Source organism: Procambarus clarkii, chromosome 12 (assembly GCF_040958095.1).
Source record: "Procambarus clarkii isolate CNS0578487 chromosome 12, FALCON_Pclarkii_2.0, whole genome shotgun sequence".
In the NCBI taxonomy this organism is placed as follows: Eukaryota; Metazoa; Arthropoda; class Malacostraca; order Decapoda; family Cambaridae; genus Procambarus; species Procambarus clarkii.
Window position 1 is genome coordinate 8761065 of NC_091161.1, and position 12734 is coordinate 8773798.

At 42.1% G+C, this 12734-nt stretch overlaps 1 protein-coding gene across 3 annotated transcripts in view; it reads right to left on the bottom strand.

Annotated features, from left to right (window-relative positions):
• Positions 1-12734, bottom strand: part of LOC123772837 (transmembrane protein 208) — a 57761-nt gene that overhangs the window by 32003 nt on the left and 13024 nt on the right. For all 3 annotated transcript variants that reach the window (XM_069323218.1, XM_069323219.1, XM_069323220.1), the window contains exon 3: positions 399-535. In XM_069323218.1, the coding sequence (XP_069179319.1) occupies positions 399-535 (137 nt within the window). The remainder of the gene's footprint in view (positions 1-398; positions 536-12734) is intronic.

Below are 12734 nucleotides of genomic sequence, written 5' to 3' on the forward strand. Positions count from 1 at the left end.
GAAGAATTGATGTGGGGTAGTCACTGGGCGCGAGACAATGGTAAACTGAGGGGCGGAGGGGTGGAGGGGCGACGATCGCCGAACCACCACGCGCTAGGTCGGCCTGTACGCGTATCAACAAACTCACGTCCCAAGGTAACCCTCGCCTTCCGAGACATATTTTTCGAGGAAATCCTGCTCGTCTTCCGAAAAACTCGCATACAGGGACACTCACATTCCGAGGTACCACTGTACTTTTGTCGATAACCACTGAGTAATTGGCCATATTGCATTGGCATAATTGCACACAGAGGTGGTCCAAGGAAAGTAATTTCAGACAACAGTACAATACTAGTAGTATAGAACAAAAATAATAACAGTACACATAAGTAAAAAACAAAACCAGTCTAAATACTCACTCGGCTATTCCACCTTCAATGTTCAAGTCACAACCTTCGTCGAGAACCGATCCTTCAGCAGACAGTTTAGGCTTGGCCATACTAGCCATGAAGCGGTAACAACCAGTGAACACAAGACCCGCCATGAACAACAACGTCTGAGAAGTGCAATGGCAATTAGTTATGCTATATATATATGCAATCATTTATATAAAAATTTCAAGAGTACTAAAAAAAAAAAAAAAAATACAATACTGTATAATGTGTTAGAGCAACATGATGGGCATCATCTTGACATCTAAGCTATAGTGTTAAAATGCAAAAAGCACTAACTAATGCTTTTTGCATTTTATACAATTATTTTTTAATTGAAAAAAAAAAATTATTTTTTATAACCTTTCCAAAAATTTGTTTCACAGGTACATCATAGACTCATTTAAATACAATTTGAAGTCACTCAAATGGTTTAATAACTACTAGATGAGCACATCATCACAGACTTCAGTATACAGTAACAGACAAATTATCATTATCATTTCCCATTCCCAGGTTTCATAAGGATGATGAACCATCACCCCAGAGATAATAGAAAAGCTGTATAGGTTTAACCCTTAAATGGCGCATAGCTATATACCATTTGGCGCATACAAAAAAAAAAAAAAAAAAAAAAAATATTTTTTCTTCCTAACCTGTTAATTTGTGTTCACTGATCACGGGAAAAATAATAAAAAAATCCTAAGTAGCATATATTGCCTGCTATAGGGCGGGGAATTCTGGCAAAAATCAGGCGCTGACTGAGCGTGCGTCCCAGGCGGTCTGTTGATCGCCAGCTGTCAGGCCGGAGTTGCCACAAAGAGATAATTACCTAATTATTTCAATGTCTGATTGATTTTTCGTAGTTTCTTTTTGCTGTAATATTATTCAATAGTGTGTAGTGTGATATATTTATATAATAAAATGAGTGAATCATCGCTGTACTCAAAAATATGGTGTGCATATTGTTGATTCAATTATGTTCATCAAACAGTGAACAAATACTTTGTCAGTTATTACACTATATACACAGGTTATATATAAGTATCTGCATGTTTTGTTCACCATAACGAACCACTAAGTTGGTATGCTGAGTGGCAGTGGCAGTGGCAGGCAGTGACTGGCCGCCACTGGCTGCCACTCCCTCCCTCACCTCACCTCACCTGACTTGCCACCATTCTCCACCCACCATACTGTTTTTGCTTTTATATACAGACATTATATATTAGTATTTACATGTTTTGTTCACCATAACTGTACATCTAAGCTTGTATGGTGAGTAAAGGCAGAGAGACGTAGCTACTCACACAGTCAGCTGGTGGCGGCCGCCCTCAAGGCCAGACGCACTAATATTTCTCCTACAACAATACTGTTTGTGGTGTTATTACGCTATATACACACATTATATATAAATATCTACCTGTTTTATTCATCATACTTGTACAAATAAACTGGTATGATGCCCAAAGACCATCGTGGTCATCAGTAAACAACATGGTAAGTCCTGCAGACGACGCTCCTCCCTCACCAAAATGGCGGCTCCCAACCTCCTACTCTCGCTGTTATCTCACACTATACACACGTTATATATAAGTATCTACTTTTGTGTTCACCATAGCGAACCACTAAGCTGGTATGGTGAGTGCAGTCAATAAAAGGTGGCCACACACACTCAAAAGACAACGCCACCCTCCTCCCTCCCACAGCATTACTCCTCCCTCCATGGCGCACAGCGCCAAATATCACCACAATCCTGCTATTATCAGAACCCTGGTCAGTTTTATCACAGTCAGGGGTCTTCTGTAATAATATCATCGCTACATAATAGCATGAACAAGTATATTATGCCATTTTTAGGCGATGCTGTGGTCACAAGCTGAACAGCAGTGCTGTTAGCTCATGCTGCGTGCGTCAGGCTTGGTAGCTGACTCAATACTGAGGCCCCTAACACCCGGGAGTTTGGCCCACGATTTTTTTTTAAAATGGCGTCTGTTTACAAGAGCCCTGATGAAGGTGTGGTGAACCCTGTGTATCTGTGGGCCGTTTAAATCTTGCGTAGTGCTCCAAAGCATCATATGATGCGATGCGCAATTTACTGCAAGTCGGTCAAAGCATCATATGATGCGATGCGCAATTTACTGCAAGTTGGTCAAAGCATCATATGATGCGATGCGCAATTTACTGCAAGTCGGTCAAAGCATCATATGATGCGATGCGCAATTTACTGCAAGTCGGTCAAAGCATCATATGATGCGATGCGCAATTTACTGCAAGTTGGTCAAAGCATCATATGATGCGATGCGCAATTGAAGGGTTAACCATATAACTGCACAATACATATATAACTAAGGTGAGGAACTACTGCGGAACACAGCTATTTGTGTGTGGTAGAACCGTGCAAGATTTAACGACTCGCAAGTTAAGGGTACGTTAAGATGCATGCAAAGTGGCCAATCAACATACCACAAACAATACCCAACACTTATCCAAAAATCGAGAACCAGTGCCTGACTGACGGTGTCGCCAGACCGTAAAATCCCGCCTGTAGAGCGTAGGCCCTATAGCGGCACGACACAGCACAGCCGTGTAATATTCTGGGAGCATCACTAGTGGATTATGTCCAAAGATGCGTATGCAATAGGATAAAAATAGGCTTAGAGAGTAGAGGCGGAGGCGGTGTCACTCAGAGCCACCCTACGCCCGCATTCAGAGAGAGAGAGAAAAAAAAAAAAAACACTAGGAAGTCTCCATATATAGTAAATTCAGAACTCCCCCAGTATCAAGGGGAGGCTATGACTGGAGAGAGATAGTAGCTAGTGTGGCCTATTACCCGTGAGAAAGGTTGCGGAACACCAGCACATGTTCACACCGTCTTTATTCGTTTATTTAACGAATATTTAATATTGTCGAGACAGATTACGAAGAGGAGATGCGACTATGAAATAATTAACTATACAGTAGTATGGAAAGATGATATGTAGTATGGAAGAGGTCCAACGAGTCCCAGAAAGGACTGGAGGTAATCCTCACCGGAAATTGACAGGCATTCCAATAATGTGTGAATTATCGAAGTTGTTCTCGAACCTTCAAGACCCTCGATAATCAAACACAAAATCACAGAGGCACATATGGGCCCATTGGCATACGTGACCAAGAGTCATGCAGGATCCCGATACGATTCTTACATGAGTGTGACATGATGTAGACGAATACATGTCCTAAATAAGAATGTTAAAATTACCCACAGGAAGGACAGAACCGATGGACCCAAAGGGACACAGAACCAAACTCGGGGAGGGCCCGACACCAAAATCAACTCGTACGTAGGGGGGGATGAAGGGGTAGGCAAACCCCCACTCCATGCAACAGTAAGCCCCACTCAAAGGGCAGGAAAACCCAGGTAGGATCCAATGGGACCCAAGGCCCCCCAAATCAGCCCCCCCCCCCAACCCTGGGAATCTCTATACCAGTACCTGGGGCTGAATCGTCCTCCAAAGCCCCGGCCTCAAAAGAAAATGCCAGGGCAGCCGTAAAACACTAAGGAGGGGGGACCACTGGTCAGATCCATAAGCAACAGCTGGAGGAACCGATTCAAATGCTTCCGTCTCCAACCTGGAAGAGGCAACCCCGAAACTGCCAGTCTCTCAGAATCCTCTAATCCCTGCCCCGAGCCCAAAGCCCACAGACGCTCCAGTGCCGGAAGCAAGGGAGAGGGGGAGGAGGGGGGGTTACCAGAATGAACCACAGCAGGGAGAGAACGAGGGGGTGCGGACTGAACCAAGGGCGAAACCACCAACACCACCAAATCCGGGTCCCTACAAGCAAAGCGGGGCAGCCTCGAGGCATCCAGGGGAGCAATCAACCTAGCACGTTACAGCAACCTAAACGAAACATGCAATGCAGGCGATGAGTCACAATAACGTGGCTGAAGTATGTTGACCAGACCACACACTAGAAATTGAAGGGACGACGACGTTTCGGTCCGTCCTGGACCATTCTCAACATTCTGGACAATCGACTTGAGAATGGTCCAGGACGGACCGAAACGTCGTCGTCCCTTCAATTTCTAGTGTGTGGTCTGGTCAACGAAACATGCAATGCCTGAACTGCCTGCACCTGGATAGTGTCAGTGGATTGAGTGAAGTGAGTCACAAACAAGCAACATTGCTCGCAGGACTCCGGGTCAAAGATGTCACCGACCCAACAGGTAGCATTATGGAGGCAAAAAAATGAGCGTTGCCTGAGACAAGGAGACAGAGCAACCCTACAACTCACACAAGGCGAGAGGGGACCCAGGGGTCGCATCCATTGGATCCCTTGTGTCCCTGCGGGGTTTCCCCAGGACCCTTAGACTGTTATTGCTAAGGGTAAGCCCAGGAAGGGTACTGCTAACTGGTGCCCTAGTCTACCAAACGAACTTCTAAAACTGAACCCCCGGGACGTGTCCACTCACTGGGGACAAGCAGGGGGCACCACTGAACACAGGAGGTCAAGACCCTAAGATAACTGGGGGTAGGGGAACAAAATCAGACCCCAAAATCAGATCCAAAGGTAACTAAGGTAGGTAACCACCCCACCAGGCACAAACAAAAATGAAAAGGAAAAACCCACAGGAGGACAACATACCCAGGAGGAACAGAGCCAGCCACTGTAACGGGTGAAAACTAGCTGCGCCCGTACGAGTGCAAAAACTACCACTTACCCCAAGGTAAACAAGGGAGGAAACTGCCCCAACACACTCGGGGTGGTCATTCACCGAGCAGCAAAAGACCAACATAGATAGACCCCAAGGTGACTTGTAGAAGACAACCCAAAGCCCCAAGGGTGGTACTTACTGGGCACTCAGGGAAGGGAACCCTAAGCACATGCAGCCCGAGTACTTGTGAATATTACTCCCAGCTCGCATGCCACCGTAAGAGTAGTACTGGACACAAGGCACAGCACAACACACAGAATCAGGAGCTGGAGCCACACGACCGAGCCACAATCACATCAGCTGAGAACTGACAGGTGGATAGCCAGTGCAATGGGTCTGGGGCTCTCCCTTTCCCCTCCAGGGGAGGGGGAGTTGTGAAGACAAGCGGCACTGCAAGTGTGACGTCGTGCAAATTTGCTCGTTTTTCAATTGGGGATTTCTGTTTACTTGTTAGTTTTCTGTAGTAGTTTTAACCAGATTAAAGGTTTGTTTTGGGGCGCCTACCTTTCTGGGTGCCCGGCCCGGTCAATGGCAGACATAGACTGCTCCGCACACTCAACACTCAAAAGGAGCACTCAAAAGGTGACACCCCTAGGGTCAACACTTGCAGCAGAGGAGCTCCAGCATATTTCAACAATCCTAAGTATTGTAGTACAGGTTGATGGTAGTGAGTGGTGTCCCAGAGAACATAAAGGTATAGTGCTCTTGAAAAATAGGTGAGATAACAGGAAAGTGCTAAGGGAAGTGAAAAATCGGATGAGAAAAAGTTGCCCTAGTGTTTACAGTGCAGAGAAGAACATTCAAGATGGCCACTGGCAAGGGGAAAAACAAAACAGAGCTTGATTTTGAGGGATTCAATGAAGAAAGCATTGATATTAGTAGTCTACATAACAAGTTGGTAAATTTAGATACTATAGTGAACTCTCATGTAGAAATAATTAGTAAATTGAAAGAAAGTAATGACCATTTGAATAGCAAAGTTTTATGTCTTGAGGGTTTAGGGAAAGACTTGCGCAAGGATAAGAATCAATTGGAAACAAATTGCAAAGCCATGGAAGAAGAAAATAAACTCTTAAAAATAGCTTTGGAAGAAGTTAAAGTAAATTTAAACATAAATGACTACAATAGGTTAGGCAAGGAAATTCAACAGGAGAAACAGCTTTTGTCAGCACAGATGGAGGAAGTTACACAGGGAATAGAACAGTGCAAGAAAGATATGCAACTCACTTATGCACAAGTGGCCAAGGAGAAGGAAAAAATAGAAGAAGCAGTAAAGAAAGTCAAACACTGCAGCAACCAAGATAAAACAAACATTAGGCTAGAAGTGAGGAAAGAATTGGCATCTAACCCGAAGTTGGTGCAAAACACAGTTGATCGGAGTAAGTCCCTGATCATTTTTGGCTGCAAAGAAAAGGCGATAACATCTAGGTCAGAAAGAGCTGTAGAAGAAGCTAAAGTAGTAGATAAAATTGTTGGCCTCGTGGAAGGTCTTACAAACAGAGAGAATGTGTGCGACTACAGGAGAATAGGCAGGTACGTAAAAGGGAAAGATCGACCTTTGAGGATCACCCTAAACGGTGCCAAACAGATGGAAGAAGTACTAAGGAATGCTAGAAAATTGCAAAGGGATGAGGATGGGAAAGGGTGGTCGTTAAGACGAGATCTTTCAAAAGAAGACAGAGAGAAGCTGAAACTGAACCTCGCCGAGGCAAAACATTTAAATGAGAGCAGGAATGAAGAAGAAATAAATTCTTTTTTCTACAAAGTGATAGGGGTAGGCAAACCAGTAAAGTGGTACATAAAGGCAAACCAACAAAATCAATAGAGAGAGGGGGAGTGAAGAATAAGGAGAGGGGGAACAAGTTCCTGAAGATTGCATACACCAACATAGATGGAGTGAGATCGAAGATACTGGAGTTAAGTGATGTAATACAGCTGCAGACACCAGACATTGTTGCACTCACGGAGACAAAACTTGAAGATGTAATTTTAAATGAGGTCATATTCCCAAGGGGCTACTCAATTTGGAGACGGGACAGAAAAATTAGGAAAGGCGGTGGCGTTGCTGTGCTGGTAAAAGAACACCTAAAGGTGAAGGAAATAATGACTGCCAATCCACAAGAAGTTGACATAATAGCACTAGAGATCTGCTATGAGGATGATAAACTAATGATGATAAATGCATATAGTCCACCGCCAAGCAGCACATGGTCAAAGGAGGAGCTAGATAGTAAACGTGAAGGTCTTATAACAATAATGAGAGAGATTATAGCGGGAGCGGATAACGATAGATCACGACTGTTGATAGTCGGTGACTTCAACTTGAAATCCATAGACTGGGAAGCATATGAAGCTAAAACAGAAGATTTTTGGACCTGTAAATTTGTAGACCTCATCCTGGAAACATTCTTGTATCAACATGTTAAACAAGCTACGAGGATGAGGGAAGGGGACGTTCCCTCCATGCTAGATTTGATATTTACCAGGAAGGAGGAAGAGATATTTGACATTCAGTACCTTCCTCCCTTGGGTAAAAGTGACCATGTCTTTTTGGGAATAAAGTATGCAATGCATTATAAGCTGGAAGAAAATAAGGAGGTTGAAGCAGTTGAAAAACCAGACTTCAGGAGAGGACATTATGGTGACCTTAGAAATTTTTTTAGTGAGTATAATTGGACAGACTTGATGCTAGGCAAGGAAGTGAATGAGATGTATGGCAAGTTTTGTGAAATATATGATAAAGGCACAAAAAAATTTATACCAAAACAGAGATGCAGAACTAGGAAACAGGATTGGTTCAATAGAAATTGCGAGAGGGCTAGAGACCGAAAGACACAAAAATGGAATCAATACAGGAAGAGGCCGAACCCCCAAACATACCAGCGATACAAAGATGCGAGAAACAACTACACAGCAGTGAGGAGAGAGGCAGAAAGAAATTTTGAAAAAGGGATTGCGGACAAATGTAAAACAGAACCAGGTCTATTCTATAAATTCATAAACAACAAATTGCAGGTAAAGGATAATATTCAGAGGTTGAAAATGGGTAATAGATTCACGGAAGATGAAAAGGAAATGTGTGAAACACTAAACGAAAAGTTCCAAAGTGTGTTTGTACAAAATGAAATCTTTAGGGAACCAGATACAATAAGAATTCCAGAGAACAACATAGAACACATAGAGGTGTCTAGAGACGAAGTGGAAAAAATGCTCAAGGAGCTCGGTAAGAACAAAGCAGCTGGCCCAGATGGCGTTTCACCATGGGTTCTGAGAGAATGTGCATCTGAGCTCAGCATTCCACTTCACCTGATCTTTCAGGCATCCCTGTGTACAGGAATCGTAGCAGACGGGTGGAAACAGGCTAACATAGTTCCAATCTACAAAAGTGGCAGCAGGGAAGACCCCCTCAATTATAGACCTGTATCATTGACAAGTGTAATAGTGAAAGTATTGGAAAAACTAATCAAAACTAAATGGGTAGAACACCTAGAGAGAAATGATATAATATCATACAGACAGTATGGTTTTCGATCTGGAAGATCCTGTGTATCGAATTTACTCAGTTTCTATGATCGAGCCACAGAGATATTACAGGAAAGAGATGGTTGGGTTGACTGCATCTATCTGGACCTAAAAAAGGCTTTCGACAGAGTTCCACATAAGAGGTTGTTCTGGAAACTGGAAAATATTGGAGGGGTGACAGGTAAGCTTCTATCATGGATGAAAAATTTTCTGACTGATAGAAAAATGAGGGCAGTAATCAGAGGCAATGTATCGGAATGGAGAAATGTCACAAGTGGAGTACCACAGGGTTCAGTTCTTGCACCAGTGATGTTTATTGTGTACATAAATGATCTACCAGTTGGTATACAGAATTATATGAACATGTTTGCTGATGATGCTAAGATAATAGGAAGGATAAGGAATTTAGATGACTGTCATGCCCTTCAAGAAGACCTGGACAAAATAAGTATATGGAGCACCACTTGGCAAATGGAATTTAATGTTAATAAATGTCATGTTATGGAATGTGGAATAGGAGAACATAGACCCCACACAACCTATATATTATGTGAGAAATCTTTAAAGAATTCTGATAAAGAAAGAGATCTAGGAGTGGTTCTAGATAGAAAACTATCACCTGAGGACCACATAAAGAATATTGTGCAAGGAGCCTATGCTATGCTTTCTAACTTCAGAATTGCATTTAAATACATGGATGGCGATATACTAAAGAAATTGTTCATGACTTTTGTTAGGCCAAAGCTAGAATATGCAGCTGTTGTGTGGTGCCCATATCTTAAGAAGCACATCAACAAACTGGAAAAGGTGCAAAGACATGCTACTAAGTGGCTCCCAGAACTGAAGGGCAAGAGCTACGAGGAGAGGTTAGAAGCATTAAATATGCCAAAACTAGAAGACAGAAGAAAAAGAGGTGATATGATCACTACATACAAAATAGTAACAGGAATTGATAAAATCGACAGGGAAGACTTCCTGAGACCTGGAATTTCAAGAACAAGAGGTCATAGATTTAAACTAGCTAAACACAGATGCCGAAGAAATATAAGAAAATTCACCTTCGCAAATAGAGTGGTAGACGGTTGGAACAAGTTAAGTGAGAAGGTGGTGGAGGCCAAGACCGTCAGTAGTTTCAAAGCGTTATATGACAAAGAGTGCTGGGAAGACGGGACACCACGAGCGTAGCTCTCATCCTGTAACTACACTTAGGTAATTACACTTAGGTAATTACACCAAAGTGGAGGAGGCCAAAAACCGTCAGTAGCTCCAAAGCGTTATATGACAAAGAGTGCTGGGTAGACGGGACACCATGAGCATAGCTCTCCTCCTGTAACTACACTTAGGTAATTACACGATACAATATCAGACGGACAGTATGGTTTTCGATCTGGAAGATCCTGTGTAACGAATTTACTCAGTTTCTATGATCGAGCCACAGAGATTTTACAGGAAAGAGATGGTTAGGTTGACTGCATCTATCTGGACCTAAAAAAGGCTTTTGACAGAGTGCCACATAAGAGGTTGTTCTGGAAACTGGAACATATTGGAGGGGTGACAGGTACGCTTCTAACATGGATGAAAAATTTCCTAACTAATAGAAAAATGAGGGTTGTAATCAGAGGCAATGTATCGGATTAGAGGAATGTCACAAGTGGAGTACCACAGGGTTCAGTTCTTGCACCGGAAATGTTCATTGTCTACATATACGATTTATATGAACATGTTTGCTGATGATGCTAAGATAATAGGGAAGATAAGAAACCTAGATGATTGTCATGCCCTTCAAGAAGACCTGGACAAAATAAATATATGGGGCATCACTTGGCAAATGGAATTTAATGTGAATAAATGCCATGTTATGGAATGTGGAACTGGAGAACAGACCCCACACAACCTATAAATTATGTGAGAAATCTTTAAAGAATTCTGACAAAGAAAGGGATCTAGGGGTGGTTCTAGATAGAAAACTGTCACCCGAGGACCACATTAAGAACATTGTACGAAGAGCCTATGCTACACTTTCTAACTTCAAAATTGCTTTTAAATACATGGGTGGAGAAATACTAAAGAAATTGGACACTATTATTGTTAGACCAAAGCTGGAATATGCAGCAGTTGTATGGTGCCCATATCTTAAGAAGCACATCAACAAACTGGAAAAGGTGCAACAACATGCCACCAAGTGGCTCCCAGAACTGAAGGACAAGAGTTACGAGGAGAGGTTAGAGGCATTAAATATGGAAAACTAAATGATAGAAGAAAAAGAGGCGATATGATCACTACATACAAAATAATAACAGGAATCGATAAAATTGACAGGGAAGAATTCCTAAGACCGAGAACTTCAAGAACAAGAGGTCATAGATTTAAACTAACGAAACAAAGCTGCCAGAGACATATAAGAAAATTCACTTTTGTAAATAGGGTGGTAGACGGTTGGAACAAGTTAGATAAGAAGGTGGTTGAGGCTAAAACCGTCAGTAATTTCAAAGTGTTATATGACAAAGAGTGCTGGGAAGACGGCACACCACAAGCGTAGCTCTCATCCTGTAACTACACTTAGGGAATTACTTAGGTAATTACACATGTGCATTTCTATAGACCATTGCTCCTCATGCCTCTCTAAGAGGGCCAGGTTCTGGCTCGTGGTCCCCGGTAGGCCTAAAACTCCCTTCACACTGATGCCAAAGTCTAATAATACTGTATACATATCAGCCTGAATAGCTCCGGGGAGCCGAAAGGGCTCCAACCAGAAAAAGCAATAACGATGTACTAATTAGTATGATTAACTTGATACATGCAACTCTTGATAAAAATGAGTTCCCTGTTGGGTTATTTGTTGACCTACGTAAAGCTTTTGACACAACCACCAAAACCTTCTTCTTAAATTACATCATTATGGAGTTAGAGGTCACTTCCTCCAATACCTTCAGTCTTACCTTAGTGACAGGTTCCAGTATGTTTCTGTGAATATTTCCATTTCTCCCACCCTACCCATTAAGATTGGTGTTCCACAGGGCAGCGTACTTTGCCCTCTTCTCTTTCTCATCTACATTATTGACCTTCCAAATGCTTCACAACACCTCAAACCACCTCACAATCGACTTGAGAATGGTCCAGGACGGACCGAAACGTCGTCGTCCCTTCAATTTCTAGTGTGTGGTCTGGTCAACCTCAAACCAATTTTATTTGCTGATGACACAACTTTCATTTTCTCCAGTCTGAACCCTCTTACTCTGAATAATACAGTGAATACTGAACTAAATAAAGTCCATCTTTGACTAACTGCTAACAAACTCACCCTTAACATTGACAAAACCTTCTAGATTTTGTTTGGTAATAAATCCTCAGATCAAATTAATCTAAGAATAAACAATATCCAAATTAGTAACAAAGTATATGATAAATTCCTTGGTGTTCTCATTGATAACAAGCTGAATTTCCAGGGACACATTCTAAATATCTCAAATAAAGTTTCTAAAACTGTTGGCATTCTTTCTAAGATCAGATATTATGTACCTCGCCCTGCCTTGGTGACGCTCTATTACTCTCTCATCTATTCTTATCTCAATTATGGTATTTGTGCTTGGGGTTCTACTACCCAAAAGATAACACCAGAAACAAATACCTATTTGATATTCCAAGAGTGCCCCTTAACCAAACTAGAAATGCTCTACAAATCAAGGGACCCAGAATGTGGAATGACCTTCCCAATCATGTCAACGGCTGTACTAAATTTTTAAACTCAACCAGTTTACGAGAAAAACTTAGCACTACTTAATAAACTCCAGTAACTTACTGTACCTTACTCCCTCAATGTCAACCCCATGTCTTGCTTTTTTTCAAACAATACTTTTGTTGACTAAGTTGTTTAATTGCTGATTTCTGCCATGTTTACCCCCCCCCCCCCCTCTTTTTCCCCTATTTCAACTTAATTTATGCTTTAATCTCAATTAGTATTAAGTTATAGTCCGAGTGTTTTTTCCCCCACACCTTGCCCGAAACGCTGTGTGTACTAGTGGCTTTAGGCATTTTATGTACTAGCTCTATATATAAATCCAACATTATGTTTGTAACTCATCTATGTATGTACTTTTACCTGAATA